General features: G+C 49.6%; 1 protein-coding gene and 1 long non-coding RNA gene across 20 annotated transcripts in view; one reads left to right on the top strand and one right to left on the bottom strand.

Moving 5' to 3' along the window:
* The window catches only part of Tmem108 (transmembrane protein 108), a 294,072-nt gene that overhangs the window by 264,408 nt on the left and 11,654 nt on the right, over positions 1 to 18,010 (top strand). For 7 of the 19 annotated variants that reach the window (XM_039082601.2, XM_039082607.2, XM_039082604.2 and 4 more), the window contains one exon: positions 13,545 to 14,954. The exons of 4 other annotated variants lie outside the window; for them this stretch is intronic. In XM_039082601.2, coding sequence (XP_038938529.1) covers positions 13,545 to 14,954 — 1,410 coding nt within the window. Of the gene's footprint in view, positions 1 to 5,448; positions 5,493 to 7,032; positions 7,129 to 7,181; positions 13,441 to 13,544; positions 14,955 to 18,010 lie in introns of those variants that run through there. 8 more of the 19 variants (XM_039082589.2, XM_008766590.4, XM_039082592.2 and 5 more) reach the window with 3 other exon arrangements.
* Positions 1,650 to 16,938, bottom strand: LOC134480226 (uncharacterized). The gene is made up of 2 exons (XR_010054474.1): positions 15,896 to 16,938; positions 1,650 to 15,463 (listed from the first exon to the last, which is right to left on the bottom strand). It is a non-coding gene; the product is annotated as an uncharacterized LOC134480226 (long non-coding RNA).

Raw genomic sequence — 18,010 nt, 5'->3', positions numbered from 1 at the left:
ATGGGGTATGAGAAACAGCATAATGTCACGGGGAACCATGGCTGTGCTGACAGGGCTACTTTGCTCCAGACAAACTGTAGCAGGCGATGAACCTTCAACAAGTGTGGCAGGCAGGACCAGCTAGCCTTGCAGCCAGCCTGACAGAACCATGTGAGAAAGCTAACAGCACTCAGGATGAGCCTGAGAGGCTCAGGGACTGGAGAATACCAAAGGAAGCAGGAACTCGCCTCCTGAGGCCAACCTCCCCTCCACCTGCTCCCTCCTCGGGAACTTTGTCACCAACCTTTCCAGCCACCATCATTCTCCCCTGTCTTCAGCAAGCATTTTGGTGAGGAGGGCAGGGTTGCTGAGAGAGGACACTGACAGGCTACTGGCCCCATTCATTAGCTGTCCCTGCAGATGCTCCCGAGTTGGCCGTATGGAAGGGATTCTTGGATGTGACCAAGACAGGCCTTTGTGTCTTTTCCCACTCCTTCTGGGTTTGGAGATTTGAAGCTGAGGGTGGGCAGATGCTGGTGGCTCAGGTCAAATGCCATGCAAGAAGTCTTTGGGAGTCTTGAAGGAATCCCATTGGAACTCAGCCTAAGATGTGATTGTAGGCTCAGAGGGAACTTACGTATCAACCTGTGAAGCCAGGGGCTTGTGTCAGCAGGGACAGGGAGACACAACCCAGCACTGCCACCAGTAGCCCGAGGAGCCTTCACCCTGGTTTAGAGGCCTTCACTGAAGTAACGAGAACTTTGTGACACAGAAAAGAATTCCATAAGGAGGCATCGGGAAGCCCTTAATGTGGTTTTTAAGCAGAGCAACATAGGGGAAAGTAAGACATACATCATGGTGGGGGCTTCTCAAGAGAGTCAGGCTTTAAAATGTCTGTCAATTATATGTGATTTTGTGGTCTTTTTTTACATGATTATGTGTGTGTGTATATGTATATATATATATATACACATGCACACATACATACACTCATACATGAGTATACCATGGAGCATTTGTGGGAGCCAGAGGAGAGCTTCTGGCAGTTGGCTTCCTCCTTCCACAGTGTGGGTCTCAGGGATCAAATTCAGGTGTCAAGTTTGGTAGCAAGCACCCTCACCATCCAAGCCATCCCACGGGCAGTTTAGTGGCTTTTTAAGGTACATGATTCAAAGGGTATGATTTTCAACAAGATTTCAAGGTCGAAGTTTGAAAAGTAAGTAGAGTTTAAAATTTAAGTAGAAAAGGAAGCCAGGGAGATGGTCAGTAGGCAAGCGTGAAGATCTGAGTTCAAACCCTCAGAACCCATAGAAAAGCCACGCATATAGTGTAAGCCTCTGTAACCTGGGAGTTCTTGCTGGAAGACATAAAGTACAGCCAGGAGAATCCCCAGAAGCTCGTGGACCAGTGATACACAGGAGCCAGCGGGGTAAGGAGCCAAACAAGGTCGAGGGAAAGCCAACCTCCCAAGTTGCCCTCTGACCTCCGCATGCACACGGTGGCATGCATGAAATATACAAGCTTGTTTACTGTCTTGCCTTATTGTGCATGATACTGTGAGGCAGTTTGTAGGGTGTATTGTCCAGGTTTGCAGGCGAGGGAAAGGAGTCCTAATACAGTTACACTCAAAGCCATGATATGGGGGGGGTCTGACATAAGCATGCTATTGCTTTTAATATTCTTGTTCGAGGTGTCTCTAGGACACTATCTTTTTTTCTTCTTCTTCTTCTTCTTTTTTCTGTTTTTTGGAGCTGGGGACCGAACCCAGGACCTTGCACTCGCTAGGCAAGCGCTCTACCGCTGAGCTAAATCCCCAACCCCCTCTAGGACACTATCTTAGTCAGGGTTTCTATTGCTGTGATAGGCACCAGGACCAAAAGCGACTAAAGAGGGAAGAGTCTATTTCAGCTGTGGTTCCGCATCAGAGTCCCTCGCTAAGTGAGGTCAGAAGAGGAACTCAAACAGGCCAGGAACCTGGAAGCAAGAACTGAAGCGCTAGACACAGGAGGAAAGTTGCCTACTGGCTTGGTCCCCATGGCCCACTGAGCCTGCTGCTTTCTTATAGCACCCACGACCACCTGCCCCGGGGGTGGCTCCACCCACAGTGATCGGGGCCTTCCTCCTCTACTGACTCCAGTATGCACCAGGTTGACAGGAAAGCCCTGAGCACAGAAAGCTCACACCAGCTCTGAGAGTAAGGCCCATGTCATCAACTGTGTTGGAGCGTCCTGACTCTCACAGCCAGCGTGAAGCATAAACGAGGTCCTGGGATGAGGAGCTTCCTTCTCCAGCCCAAGACCCACCCCCAGGGAGTAACACTGCCCACTGGTAGGTGTGGTCTTCCCACATGAGTTAGCATAGTCAGGATAATCCCCCCACACCCACACCTGGGCCAACCTGGTCTACACAATCCCTCGCCAAGACTAGACTCTCTTCCCCTTGATTCTAGATGGTTATGTCAAGTTGACAGTTAACTAACCATCCCAGCAATCAACTGCTAGTAGCTCAGACCGGTGGGTCTGCTTAACCTCTTCATTCTCTCGTGCTTTCAAGAGCAATGTGCTCATGTGAGAGGGCAGAAAGTGGCACAGATCCCTGGCCACCAGAGCCTCAGTTCAGAATTCGAGTCCCCTGTGTGAATTCAGGCCCTGTGTGGGGCTCTCCGTGCTTCCTCGTTTCCCAATCTGCTGCAGAAAGCACTCCAGTTAGACACTGTTGTCTTCACTGTGGTTAAGAAAAGCAGCTGACTTCCGCCGCTGGCCTCCTTTGCCTGAGGCCCACAACCAGCTATCACAGTGAGTATGGGAGCAGGGTACCCCAGAGCTCTGGACTCGGGTGTACTGTTTCCGTGCTGCAAGATGAGATGCCCTACTTTCTTTGGGACAAAGTGATGACGATCAAACCTACTTTTGGGGTTGAACACTACTGACAGTACCAGGATAGTAGAGTGGGTCTGAGGAGACAATGCACCATGTTACCCCCACACAGCCTCTGAGAACCAAGGCAACCTTGCTGTGTGGACTGAGTAAGCTGTGCATTCCAAGTCTGCTTTCTTGGTCAAGATGAGGTTTTGTTCATAGTAGCATTTACCCTGCATGCTCAGTTGGAATTGAAGTGAGCTTTTAAACTGTGTGTCCAGGGGGACTGGAGAGTTGAGTCAGCAGTGAAAAGCATTTGGATTAGGTGCCTGGCACCCATGTGGCAGTTTCCAACCATTAAGGGGATCTGATGCCCTCTTTTGGTCTCCCTAGGCATCGGGTCCGAATGTGGTACACATATAATACATGCAGGTAAAACACTCACATAGAACTGCATCCAAGGGGTTGGGGATTTAGCTCAGTGGTAGAGCGCTTACCTAGCAAGCGCAAGGCCCTGGGTTCGGTCCTCAGCTCCAAAAAAAAAAAAGAAGAACTGCATCCAAACTCTTCATGCTGACCATTTCACCTCCAAACATCACACTTCGGTTGTTAGACAGGGAGTTGGAAATTATGGGATATACAGCAGTAGCCATAGACAAAGTAAAAGCCAGCTTCCATTTCTTTCTAGAAGCCAGCGATAGGTCAAGGGGGAGTCTCAGCCCCTTTCTTCCATCTGGCCCACTGGTAAACACAAGATCTCACCCCAGGTTGCTGAGAAAGTTGATCACAAACCTTTTCCTCAGCTATGTCCCCTGTCCGATGTCCACTAGCCATTTTCAATGTGTCTCTTTGAGAATAATTTTGAATTTATATCGGATCTGGGGAGATGGTAGTGAGGCTCCTAGGTCTTTGTATCCAGTCTCCTAAGGCACAGAACAATATCCAGAAGGCCAGTGACAGGCAGTGAAAGGATTAACTAATGGTATGTATGAAATGCACAAGAAAGCAGCATGCAGGTTGCCAGGGAGGGGTTTGCACAGGGTAAGGTGGAGGCAGGAGTCTTTCACAGAAGTTGGGGAGTCCTTGACGATGTCTCTTGAGACACCTATGTGGGGTCACGTCTGGATAGAACTGGACATCTCTCCGTTTCAGTAAGTACTCAGCTTAACAGCAGATTTTTTTTTTCCTTGAAATTGGCCCTTTAGGCAGGGTGCCATGGCTCACCCTGAATTAGGCTGTATCGCTCATAGGTCACTGGGGTCAAGGGCCTTGCAGACATGGTCTGATGGTTAAAGGGTTGAGACATTGCTTTTATTTTTTTGGCCTTTTATTTCTACATCTCCTATACCATGGAATATTTGTCACGGTTAATAAAACAATGTGCTTCCTTACGGTAATCATTACATATCACTGTTATCACAGTGCCCTCGATTCTGCCTAAAGTCCTTTCTCCATTCCAGCTTACCCTGGACCCCACAAACTACATTAGGTCTTCACGACTATCAGGTCCTGAGAAACGTGATGGGCTTCTCTCCCCCCAACCCCGTGTGTGTGTGTGTGTGTGTGTGTGTGTGTGTGTGTGTGTGTGTGTGTGTTACTGTATACACAAATATGGATGAGGCACACACATGGACATCAGAGGGCAACTTTATGGAGTTGGTTCTCTTCTTATGTGGGTTCCAAAGGTGGAACTAGGTTACCAGGCTTACCACCAAGCCATCTCCCTGCCCCAGCCCTGTCAGTCCCAAGGAGTACTGGCCAGAGGTTTGTAAAGCATTCAGCTTGGGACCTTTTCTGGTGGTGGTGTTTTATAATCACACTGGGATTACAGGCCTAAGGGAGCGAACTGGGAAGGTAAGGTGCCGTTTCCTGTCAATGTATAAGCTGTCCTCATGACTCTAACCTGGCCAGTGTTGGCTTTGATTGCGTGGCTGAAGCATCCCAGCTCTGAGCTCCATCAGACCATTTTCTTTGAAGTCTTTTTTATGGGGTTGGGAGGACATTTGAGACAGGTTTTCTCTATGTGGCCCTGGCTGTCCTGGAATTCCCTCTGTAGACCAGGCTGTTTTTGAACTTAGAAATCCACCTGCCTCTGCCTCCTGAGTACAGGGATTAAAGGTGTGCACCACCATGCCTGGCTGTCTTTATTTTTGACTGACTTGGAAATTTATACTTTCCCTGTGGTGAAAACATTTAAAAATTCATTTATTTTTGACATAGTTTCTCTGTAACCTAAACAGGCCTCCACCTCACCACCTCCTGCCTGAGCCTCCCAAGTGCTGGGACTAGAGGTGTGTCCCAGCACACCCAGGATTTCAAGGCTTCCTTTGGGTCATTTTGAAGTGCAGCACATGTCATTCACTGTAGTTGCTACAGTGCACAGTAGGTCTGCAGGGCTTTTCCTCTGTAACTGAAACTCTGACCATGTATCCTTCCTCCCACTGACACTACCCTAGCCTCCGCATTCCCCAGAACCCCCTCCTGTTAACAGAGTCAGAGGCCATCAGAACCCGTTCTCTCTCCTGATGACAACAAGCCGTCCCCTGAATGTTGAGGACCGTGTTATCTCATCAGAGGCTGCCTTGACCTTTTCATCCATCTGATTCCAACTCTCACTGTGTCTGTTGAGTCTTCGAGGGACCCTTTTGCTTGCTGGTACAAGTTCCCTCTCATTTTCCTCCCTTCTAGAACAGAGCCTTTGCAGGAACCAGTTGCCTCCAGCTTTCTTCTGTCCCACATAGTAGGAGCTTTGTAACACTCTTACTGTGTGCTTGCTCTCTTCTTTGTAGGGGAGACACTGTATCACAGAAATCATAGAGCTGCAGGAAAACATTTAAAGCCTGTCTCTCCCCCTCCCTCACCCCCATGATGAAACCCAGGACGATTGCTGAATACTATGTAGGGTGTATTTTACACCCTACGGTTCCTGGCGAGCCATTCTTAAACTTAGGACAGAAACTATATTCATCCTTTATTCCATTCATAAAACCGGAGTTTGAAAAGAGGGTCATTTGTCTCTGCCAAAGGTTTAGCCGGGTGGCTTGGTAAGGTTCTGACATCCTCTTCCCCACTGAACCAGCATGTGGTGCTTGACTGTTCGCTAGCTCTGAAGGCCAGGTTCTGTTCCCTTCTACGCACACAGTCCCTCTTTCTAGGTTGTTCAGGTTTCCAGACAGAATGCTCGCTGGCCTCTAAGAGTAAGTACCCCAAGAACACAGGAAAGAGACCACACCCTTCATGTTTAGTCTCAGAAGTCATTCAGCCATAGTCACTGGTCACACCATACTCAGGGGAGGGAACGAAGACCACCTCCGTGGGAGTGCCAAAGTCACTCTGAGGAAGATGAGTGGGTTTAGATGTGCTGTGGTGGTCACTTGTGGAAAATAGAAATTCTTCTTCAGACAGGGATGACAGAGGGTCTCCTCCCTCAGTAAGTATTCATGGTAGGTCACGCTGAACTGGGTAGGAGGGCTGTAACCCTGAAGCATCGATCCAACCCTGGTGCTTCAGACAGAGCAGTTAGGAGGTAGGCCAGGCCTTGGCTCGGAGATTACATGCTCCCCAGCCCCTGGGACATTCCCAGCAAAGTCTCCAAGGCTCAGAAGCCATCTAAGACAAGGCATTTGTCTGCATTAAGTCACAGTCACTAAGGCTGATAACCAGAGGCACAGAGTTGCCCGTATGTTGCTGCATTTGGGAATATAGGGTATCAAATTATGGTCATCAGTAACAGTGGTTATATTCTCAACAACTAGGTTGTCTTTATCTGACATTCCTCTGCTCATAAGGACCTTTTCCTGAATCAAAAACTCCCTCCGTGTTGAGGATCTCTTGAGCATCTAGGATCAAAGAAAGCTGAGCTTTTATCCAGAGCTGCTATGTGGCATGCTTTAGACCTTAGACAAATGGTTTGACCATATGATAGCTTGGAGCTCTTGGGGGCAGGGGGAACACAACCTACAAAATGTATCCTGCTTGTCTGTTTCTTGTTCCAAGAAAAAGGACTATGCCGTGTGCCATGAGGTCAGGAGGAACCGGGAAAGAGAAACAAAAGAGGGCATGAACATGTGGTTGTGAGCACACACACACACACACACACACACACACACACACACACACACACACACACTGGCCACAGGTGCGTCGGGGCACACAGGCCCGACTCACGTGGTTTTCTTGCTTGCCTGTGTTCTAGAGACTGTGTTCTGGGAAGCAGTTCCCAGTGGAGTCATGGACCTCATCAGTCTGGCTGTTGAACCCGTGATCTCCGGACATTTCTGGAAGCCACCAGGTGACGGCCCCAGTTAGTTCAGAGGCTTGAGCAGAACTTCTGCCCATCCACCCTGTGAATGGATACCCAGCTTGATGGGAGGGGGCTTGTGGAGCGTGGCTGCCTGGAGAGGGGGAAGCAGCAAAAGATTTGTGCTACAAGCTCTTTAGTCAAGGTCAGGAGACCTGGGTTGCCGCTTCAGAGCAGTATCCCCTGAACTCAGTGATGCCTATTTAATTCTAAGCAAAACCATGCTCTGAAGAATTAGCATTTATTATATGTGGTCTTTAAAGTAAAAAGGAGTCATTGGAGTTCAAAGAGCAGAACACATTAAAGTTCTGGAAGCTGAGTATAAAAAAGAGCTGGGGACTTGGGAACATCAGTGGAATTAGTCATGAAGTGTGCTGGCCTGACCTGCTTCCCCATCTGACCCTGTATAGCTGTGGTTAACTGTAAATCATTTTACGTGGGGGGGGGGGGGGCAGGGCCTCGTCTTCTCATGTATCAGATGGAGGGATTAAATGTCAATGGTCCAGACATCCTTTCCCAATTAGAAGAAAGTCTTGGGAATTAGGAAGTTCAGCACGTTCTCTTCATGGGCAGTGACCTACAATTTTGTCCAGGAGGATCCTCAGGTTTTGCCATCTTATGGGAGAAGAGCAAGAGGAGAGGAGAAAAGAGGGCCCAACATATGTTTTAAAAGGAGCCCACTCCCTCATAAATAAAATTACATCCCTGTAGCCTTAAGTCCCAAATCCCCAACACAGTGGCTTTGGAAGTAAAAGTCAATGACTGGTGATCTTTGGCAAACACTTCAAACCATTATACTGTGTTTTAGTTTTTCAAAATGGTGTGGTGGCACACGCTTAGAAATTCCAGCACTTAGGAGAATCAGAAGTTTAAGGCTAGTATGGGCTACGTAATGAGATCCTTTCTCAAATGAAATAAAAAAAAAAAATGCTTGTAAAGAGGCTTAAAACTGTAGTAAGATATTTTCGCTGCCATTGTTCATGAATCTTAACGATGACTGGGCTCCATGAGGCAGTTATGCTTGGTGAAGGGATGTAGCCTCCTGTAATTGCCTAAGAGAGGATTAAAAAGCCAGTAGACAGAACACCCTGATGTGGCAGAGAATCTAGTTAAGAAGACATTTAAAATAATGAGGAAATTAAATGGAATTGTTAGTATAAATTATCAGTATAACGAATGTGTGTGTACAAGCCTAAACATACCATTTATTTTTAGGCAAGAGAGGAAAAACTCAACCTAGAAAATGAATTCCCAGAGATGGGGGATCATAACCTCTGGCTGTGCAGAACCTAGGGACAGAGGGTAGAGTGGAGGGGGACGAGCAGAGGAGTTCAGGGTGGGGAGTGCGGCTCAGTGGTAAAGCCTGCCTAGGACTCTGGCTTCCATTGACAGCACTGATTAAAAAAAAAAAAAGAGGTACATTAACTCAAAGAGGTTGGAATGCAGTCATTAGAGCCAGGTTTTACCAAATCCGGGCTCCTAAGCTGTGTGGCCATCGACAGGGCCTGCTGGCTTCCATCTATCAGCTGCAGCACGGAGCTAAGAGGACCTCCTGTCCACGTGCCTGCGAGGGTTCGCTCTTCCAGCAGGGTACGGTACAAGGAATGTTCAGTGTCTTATTGAAGATGCCCTCTGCATCCCTTGGGAAGATGACCCAAGCATGGAGATTTTAGGGAGGAGGAGGCCTTCCTAAGACATCTGGGCACCATCAGTCTGTGGGCACCCACCCCAGCCCCCCACCCCACATACTTATCCTGACACGTTTCTTTTAAAATTTGGCTCTACGTTTTAGGCATGTCAAGCTAGATTTTTGTTTTAGTGACTCTTACATATTTAGAGTTAGAGTCTCAAGTACCTTATGCAAATGCATGCAAATGCTATGCAAAGAGGCAGTCACCCCAGATTGTGGGGAGGGGAGTGTGTAGACCAGTACAAAAGGCCTTGAATGAAAATTTGCATGTGTTAGGGGAGCCCCTGGTTGAAGGCCTCGCACATGCTTGTGACAGGGTACATCACAGCCTTCACTGGCTAACAACCTTTTGTGTGAAGTAGAAGGGTGTAAGCTCTCCTCTGGTTTCCTTACTCAAGGTGACAAGGAAGGCTGGAAGGGGTTGGACAGTTCAACTCTGGAGCTATTTTACGATACAAGTGAAACTTTTTTATTTTAAAATAATGACTGTGATTCAGGCCGCCTCTCCTTGTTGTGTGACTTTTACTGGGGAAACAAAAGAAAAAAGAAAAAAACAAAAAACAGTTGCCCCAGTCAGAGTACGGTGGCAGTAGAGCAAAGAATGATGCCACCCAGACCGAGCTAGCTTGAGGATCTGGTATGGTCAGGAACGCCAGTGGCTTCTAAGGGGCCATCAATCACCAGAGAGTGACGAGAGTGGCACCCCAGACTCATAGCCTGCAAGGGTCTACCACTGACCAAGGTGGACACACCCAGGTGAGCTCCCAGGCCCAATTTACAGCAGATTAGAGGACTTTATCTTGATTGGCTGGCTCTTGGGATATGGGAGTCTTTGGGATTGCTAGGGCTCTGGGGACATTCCAGAACCATTGGGGTTAGTGGGGGAGGCTGGAGACTGTTGCTGGGAAGCCTGGAAACTGCTGCTGACTCACCGGCTCTTGCCTCAGGCCAGGTGGCAGGGCAGCTTCTGATTGGCTGAGCATGACTTGTGGGTTTTCCGAATAACTAACTTGCCCAGTTCTGGGAAACAGAAATTTAGGCCTAGTCTCCCAAACTGACAGTTTAAAGCCTGTCATGGAGCCAGCCTGTTTCAGTCCTCTCAGGCTCTCAAAGCTTGTAGACAATTCTATCAAAGTCTCCTCTCCCCATCCAATCATCTGTGACTTACATAACCTGGAGGAATAATGTGGAGGTTTTAAGCCACCACAGAGTTTTCCAAGTTTCGTGAGTTCTCAGTCTTAGGAGTCTGAGGGCAGCATATTTTGGTTCAGAGCAAACAGCTACACCACACACCTCCAATCATCTAAGAGCTGTCAAACCAACCACACCTGGGTCACTTCCCTATACAATGAAGAGGTTGGTTTAGGGTGAACTCTAGGGCCCCCGCACTGTGGTAACCAAAACATAGAACACCATGGCACTCCAGAAGACACTTGGAGCATTTATAGTAGCAAAGGCTGGAAACTAAGTTAAGTGATGGAGAAGTAGCTTCACAGCCTGAAGAGAGGAGGAAAACCTCTGAGGCATCTGAAGAGCAGCAGCAACAAGGATGTGTCAAGCTAGAAGCCACAGGAACTCCGGCCAAGGGGTCGGGCTGGGATGAGCGAGCCCCTGCAGGCTCCTAGTGGGGAATCAGGGGGATTTCTTTCTCTAAGTGTTTTAAACCCTTTGTGTTCTAGAGGGCTGTTGGCATTGTCCTGGAGCCCAAGTGGCTCTCCTTCTCTCTGTGTGCGTGTCCCTGGGGTTAGCTGGCTTCTCTCTAAACTCTGCTGTTCTTGACTCTGAAGCCAAAACAATATAATTGTCCTTGGCTCCAGGGCTCTGAGTACCGGACACATTCTGTGTTCCAGCTCAGCAATCCTCTGGGGGACTCCAGCTACTACAGCAGCCACCAAATGGACATAGCTATCTCCTGCCAGCCCCTGTACTGAAGACCTCCCTAGCTCAGCCATGTGGTACCCAGAGGGTATAGGGGGTAGGATGAGCCCTCAGCTAGGAGGGAGTCTCCTTAAGACACATGTGAGGTGCTCCCAGTAAGACTGAGGTATTTTCTGTCTGCTCACAGCTGCCCTCAGATTGAGCTTTCCCTGTTTCACCAATCTCAGCCCCCTTGACTGGCCCTCAGATCATCTCCCATTGTAAACCACTCCCCCATCCCTCCCCTTCCAGAAGAGTTCTAATACAAAATGCCTAATGCTGGGCTGCTGTAAGAAAATAGCATTCCCTGGAGGGCTAAAACCCCACAGATACTCACACTTCCTCAAAGCTTCTGGAGGCTGGAAGCTTAAGATCAAAGTGGTACCAAGGTTGGCTTCTTGTGGTGCCATTGATTGGCTCCTCTCTCCCCATCACTGCCAGCCTCCTCCCTCTTGCCTCTCTGCCCTCACAAGAGGGTCCTCTGTGTCCCCGTCATCACCCTGATGAGCCGTCTCAGAAAGGGACCAGTCAAATTGGGTTAAGGTTCATCCTGCTAGCCTCTGTTCACTTGAATCTTTTTGAATGCCTCTCTTCAAAAAACAGTCAAATTCTGAGATTCCGGGATGGGGTGGGCAAAGGGCGGAGGGAGAGCATAGTTCTGCTCTTAACACTCATGAAACCAACTTGTAGCAGAATGTCCCTCAAACACTGAAGGTTACCACCACCAGTGACCACGCCTGTGGTGCTGAGCCGCAAGGTGTACGGTTGTGAGACTGGAGTAGTAGCAACCATATACAGACGGGAGTAAAGTGGCTTCTGCTGCGGGTATAGCTGAAAGGCCTCTGGCTGCCCTGCATCTCTGGCAGCAGTTAACTAGGAAAAGCATATGCTTTAGAGAAGCTGGTTGCGCATGCTCCTGCGGCTGTGTGGCTGCACACATGTTCCCTTGTCTTCCTGGGCTTTCACTTTCCACCCTGTCAAGTGGTTGCTAGGGAGGAAGCAAGCGTGATTTAGGACCGACTTGAATGGGCAGAATGCACTGCAAGTGTGTGGGCTGACTTGTGAATGGAAGTGTAGAAAACTGGCTTGCTTCGGGGAGCCAGCCACTGGCCATAGAGACAGTAGGTGCTGTTGCCTCTGCTAAAAACCAGGTCCCTCAGCCTCCCAGCATTGGCTTAGCTGTGAATATTAGGTCCAAGGGTTATTCCAAAAACCACTACACACTGAGCGCTACTCCAGGCACTCTGGAGTCCCCCCCCCCCCACACACACACCCTGTTTCCCGGAGGCTAACCAGGGTCTCACCAGCTCCACCAGACACCAAGAGTCATAAGTGGGGTCCTGCCTTTTCTACCAGACTCCCAAGCAGGACTCCCACTGCTAGTAACTTTGCTCCTCATCCCAGAATTCATGTAGGAATCCTACCCATGATACCAGTGTCACCTCTTGCCCTGCTAGAGTATGGTGAAGTCCAGGAAGGCCCTGAGAGTTGTCAGACAGATGCCTGCCCACTCTTTGGGGTCTAGCTGGGGCTGAAGAGAAGTCCAAGAATAACAAAGGAGAGGAGAAACACGGAGGTGCTGAGAAGTCAGAATCAGACCCTGTAAGATTCCCCACCACCCAGCAGCAGCAGAGGCCGGCTCTGCCCCGTACAGCTCTTAACACTCGGGAGACCACTTGTAATAGAATGTACCTCAAACATTTGAAGGTTACCACCACCAGGGACCGCCCCTGTGGTGCTGAACTACAAGGTGTATGGTTGTAACAACCGTGAATAGGTCGCTTGCTACAAAGTGGCACACTGGCCCCCAGCTGCTGCAACAGCCAGACTTGCAGCCTGTGATATATGGGGGTTACCGGCACATGACACTATGGTTATAAAAACCATTTGTATTTAAGAATGCTTTCAAATTAATGGGTTTTTATTATGCCTTTGCATTCTCTCAATAAACTGATCTACACACATTGTTATGCAGCCGCCCCTTTTTTTATCATTCAGAAGTGCTCTTCCTACCCAAAAAGACCAAGTAGCCCCAATGATGCTTCCCCCAAGTTCAACTATACAAGGAACCACAGGGATAGCGCTTGATGACAAACCTCCAGTAGCCAATGGTCTTTATTTATGTAGCATTTTCTATCCCAGACTCTACTACAGAGTTAAGGAAGCTAGATCTGGTCACCCTTGTCTGGGCCAGTGCCCTCTTCTGCCCTTCAGACTCTTGTGACCTCAGGGCATCTCTGCCTTACCTTAAGGTCATCTGCGGAGCTGAGAGGCTGCTGGGTTTGTGCTCTGGGGTTCCAGGAAGGGAAGCATGAGGCAAGCGGGTTTAAATGAGCAGGGGTCTAAACCTTGGCACTTTGTTGTTGTTCAAGAAAAGAACTCTTAGCTCTCCCACCCAAGCCTTCCTCAGTTGGTTCTTAGTGACTCACAGTTCCTGTGGCCAGGCTAGCCTTGACTACTCCCCAGCGGCAGGTGATGTAGAAGAGAAGTCTCTCAGGCTCCCCTTCCCATCCCAAGACGTTGCACCAAGGTAGAGGACTGATGCATTCTGGGGAACTGGGGAAAGGATGGGATTGGCTGATGCTGTTGTCCATCCTGATAGTACTCCCCGCCCCCCGCCTCCTCATAGACTTTCCCCGGGTGCACATTTGGTTCTTGCACCTCATAGTGCCAGTATGGCCTAAGGAATGCTCCGGGTATCCTTCCTACCTCCCTGGAGCTGTCTTCAAGTCCTCGGTGAGGAGGGTCTATCTGCAAGCAACACTCGTTCCTCACCTCTCTCCTTTCTCCCCCCCTCCAGGCTTTCTCCTAACCTTGGCACTGACCAAAGCACTGGTACTCGCCGTCCAGGGACCATCTCCCAGGGAATCTCTGCAGACCCTCCCCTCAGGCAGCCCCCCAGGCACCATGGTGACAGCAACTCACAGCCCTACCAGACTCTCCTCTGTGATGACCCTGAGCCCTAAACCTGATGGCCGCTCATCACAGGCTGCAGCTACTATGGAAACGACAGTATCTCATCCAGAAGGGCACCCTCCCACAGACACTGTGTCCACAGTGATGGTGACAGCTGCCGTCCCCCATCCTGAAAGCCCTCTGCCCACAGGTTCCCCTCCAGCTGCCATGGCAACCACATCGTCCCACTCAGAGAGCCGCCCCCCAGGGGATGATGCCCCTGCCGCCACCACCCTGCCAACAAAGCCAGCAGGAACCACCACCCGCCCCACAGTGTCCCCACGGGTCCCAACTCGTAGGCCCCCCAGGCCCCCAGGCTCTTCCAGGAAGGGGACTGGTGGCTCGTCTCGCACTTTCCCACTTGTACCCGGTGGCCACTCAGCAAGGAAGGAAAGCCAGAGGGGACGAAATCAGAGCTCAACACATCTGGGGCCGAAGCGTCCTCTGGGGAAGATATTCCAAATCTACAAAGGTAACTTTACGGGGTCTGTGGAGCCAGACCCCTCTGCTCTCACTCCCAGGACCCCACTCGGGGGCTACTTCTCTTCGACACAGCCTCAGACAGTATCTCCAGCTACAGGACCCAGAAGCACCTCGTGGGTGCCCCCCACAACTTCCCTGGTACCTGCAACGGACAAGCCAGACCTTACCAGAGCCAACCAGGGGAGTGGCCCCACATTTACCAGCCCAGGAGGGGAGCCAGATGCCACAGCAGCTTCAGGTGCCCCTGACAGTACACAGCCCGCCCCAGTGCCTTCTCGGAGCCCTCATGGTGACGTGCAAGACAGCTCCAGCCACAGTGACTCTTGGCTTGCTGTCACCCCTGACACTGACAGACCCACGTCTGCCAGCTCCAGGGTCTTCACGGCTGCCACGGGGCCCACCCAGGCTGCCTTCGATGCCAGTGTCTCAGCCCCTCCCCCGGGCATCCCTCAGGGACCATCTGCAACCCCTCCGGCCCCAGCCTGGCCCTCTGGGGTCTCAGAAAGTATTGTTTCTCCAGCAAAGGAAGAGGCTGAGGCCTCCCCCACAACCACCGACAGGGGGCCCAGACCGCTTTCCACAGTGCCGTCTACAGCCACGGGCAACTTCCTCAACCGCCTGGTCCCCGCGGGGACCTGGAAGCCGGGAACTGTGGCCAACATCTCCCATGTGGCTGAAGGGGACAAGCCCCAGCACAGAGCCACCATCTGCCTGAGCAAGATGGATATTGCCTGGGTCATCTTGGCCATCAGTGTGCCCATCTCTTCCTGCTGTGAGTACCCTGCTTCCACCCCTCCTCTCCTTCCTTCCGTCATCTTTCCCACCCTCCAAATTCTCTTGCCCTTAACTTAGGCAACTCCACTGAGTGAACTGCAGAAAGCCCTAGATTCTCAGCAAACCAGATAGCAAGGCGGGAATCATGGACCAGCCCTGTCCCTGGTCTTGGTTATGGAGAGCTCAGCTATCCATGGGTCATAAAGCCCTAATTCGCAGAGCTTGGGGGTGGGGGTGGGGGTGGGGTTGACACTTTACAGGTGCTTTAAGCTAGCCACATGTGTTAGAGAAAGAAACACCAAGCTAGCTCAGAGACTTGGCTTGCCCGGGATTCAAGTCGCAGGGCTGCAGACCTTCCCACCTGCAGCGCTGTTGAGGAGGCTCCGAGACACCATGGGCAGCAGCTGGCCATGGAGAGTTACGGGCTATAGCTGGAAGGGTCATCACCATTGTCTCCCGCTAACATCTTGTCTTCTCTCTCCCTTCCACGTCTCTCTCCCCATTTACCTAAGAAAGAAGAGATAAAGTGTCCATATGTCAGAAAGTCTGTGCTAAATCAAGGCCTTGGAGATGGGTGGAAGGTAGCTCTTCTCCACCTCATACCACCCAGCCTGCTTTAACCTCTTAGTTACGTGAACTCTGTGCACCGTGGACCTTAGGATTCCAATTCTCTACTCCATGACAACCAGTGCCTCTCTGCAGCATCCTGTCCCTCTGAGAGGGGGGGGTGTATCAGAAGATGTTCCCAGGTCCCCATTGAGACCCCACCATGGCCTCTGTCTTCTCATGTCATACTCTGTCCTCAGAGGATCTTTGCTGGACTTGGCCCTACCGTATTTTAAATGGTTACCATTAAAGATGTCACCTGTGCTTCTCACCCCCCCCCTCTCTCTCTCTCTCTCTCTCACACACACACACACACACACACTGTTCTCTGACCTTTCACGTTCTTCCTGGCTCTCTTGAGGACCTCAAGTTTGCCTTCTTGTCATTGGTACCCTGTAGTCCTGAGTGATGACTTCTGAAACCACATTAAACCACATTTAAAAAGTCCACTTAGCAGTCCCAGAGGCACTGGAATGGCTCTTAGGGAGCAGTGAGTGTCCTTGGCCCAAGTTTCTCATCCATGACCCTCAGCACCTCCTCTTGTATTGCCCAAGCCTGCTACATCTATGGCCGCTGATTGGTCACCGTTATCCATGGTTCCCCAGAAGGGCAGCATTCCACACATGCCCAGCTGTGACACATTCACAGAGCCTGTGCTGGCATCAGCTCTGTTGACTAAACAGACTTCAAATCACCCCATGGTTCATCTTGGTCGTAAATGAAATCCCAAGGCTTCCCACGGGGAGACTGTGAAACCAGCAATACCCTTCCCTCATGGCACAGGTCAGCACAGAAGGCTTAGCCCCTCTACACAGCCAGCCTTCCACCTATCCACTCTGCAAATACCTCTTCTCCCAGCTTGCTGGGAAAAACAACAACAAAACTTGTGTTGAGGCTGGAAGGCCATTCCCACTCCAGGACCCAGTTCAGGGAATATGTGAAGTTGGTCATCTGTCAAAAGCAGGCTTTGACATCACGGGATAAACTGAGGCAGGGCATAGAGTTGGCAGTAGACCATTCAGCAAACTTTTCACTGAGGGAACACACACACACTTGGTGGATGAAGCAAGCTCTCACAACTACACACACACACACACACACACACACACACACACACACACATATGCATTTGGTGGACAGAGCAAAGTTCCAACCAACTTTTTTCCTTAGCCTTTTTATACCACTGAAGACAAATCCTGTCTGTAAGAAAAGGATTACCTTAGAGCCACAAGTTACATATTCTCCAGAAACAACCACAACAAGAACATAATCCCCCAGACAGATTAAAATCGTTACACAAAAGGAAATTACAACCAGTTTATTGTGTATTCTTCTTTTGAAACTCATACCTAAACATTTCCCATCTTTCTGTCTCTCCACAGTTCATCGTAACCCCAAAGTAATAATTCTTTTGTCATTGGTTAACAAAGTATAAGCGAGCCTGTCTATAGTAGCGAGGTTTTTCCTATGCGTGGCTGGTGACAATTTGTATTTGCCAAGACACAGAGCATCACCTGTCTCACTGTTTTTGAAGTCTTGCTCAGCTAGGCTGGCTAATCATCTATCCTTACTCTTATGCTCAGAGTTATGTACCTTTACTCATAATCCTGTCTTTTCATGGTGCACACAAACCCTATGGCCACATCCCTAGATCACAAGATCCAGGAACTCAGACCCAACCTAGGATGAATGTCTCCTTCGATCATTAACTTGTCCCAAGCCCATTTTTCTCTTCCAAGCAGAATTGTGTGCTTGTAACACATGAAAGCAGTACTCTCTTTCTTCCTATGAGGAGAGGCAGATTCTATTCTTAATTCTATCTTTACTATATCTCTCTCTGCCAAAACACTTTAAACCGTCTCCTTAAACTCTGTCAACTACCCTAACTTCCTAAAACTATTTAAATCAAATCAGAAATTCTGTGAAATCATGAATTCATTTAAATAATAGTTTATGAAAGTTCATCTGCATATTGATCTGCGGGAAACTTGCTCCATAGTGAGCTCTCTCCACACCCATTCACGATATGCTAGGTTCAGAAGGAACTGCACCAGCAAAAGGCAATCCAGAGACAACCTCCCCCCCCCCCCCCCCAGGTCTGTGTCTCTCCTAGATACAACTATCTCGGCTGTTTGTGGTAGACAATCTCCAGGAAGCCTCCCTGCTCACTGCAGCTCGTCCTGCATGGGATACACCATGCATAGCAAGAGAAGCCCTGTTGTCTGTCATGGGAACATGTACTATATACGCTGTGATTTTCTGCTTCTGAAATAGGAAGGAGATGGGGACAATTTAGAACGTATTAATAAGCAAATTATTAACAGTCGTATGTGAAAAGTAGCTGCTTTCTGCTCTCCCGAGTGTGTTAGATGCCCTCATTGATAGTTGGGGTTCCGGGTTTGTCTTATCATTCTGTCCCTACACTAGCTAAAGAAAATGATACATTAA

This window comes from Rattus norvegicus, chromosome 8 (assembly GCF_036323735.1).
Source record: "Rattus norvegicus strain BN/NHsdMcwi chromosome 8, GRCr8, whole genome shotgun sequence".
Taxonomy (NCBI): domain Eukaryota; kingdom Metazoa; phylum Chordata; class Mammalia; order Rodentia; family Muridae; genus Rattus; species Rattus norvegicus.
The sequence above is the reverse complement of the archived record's forward strand: the minus strand, read 5'-3'. Positions and strand labels throughout refer to the sequence as shown.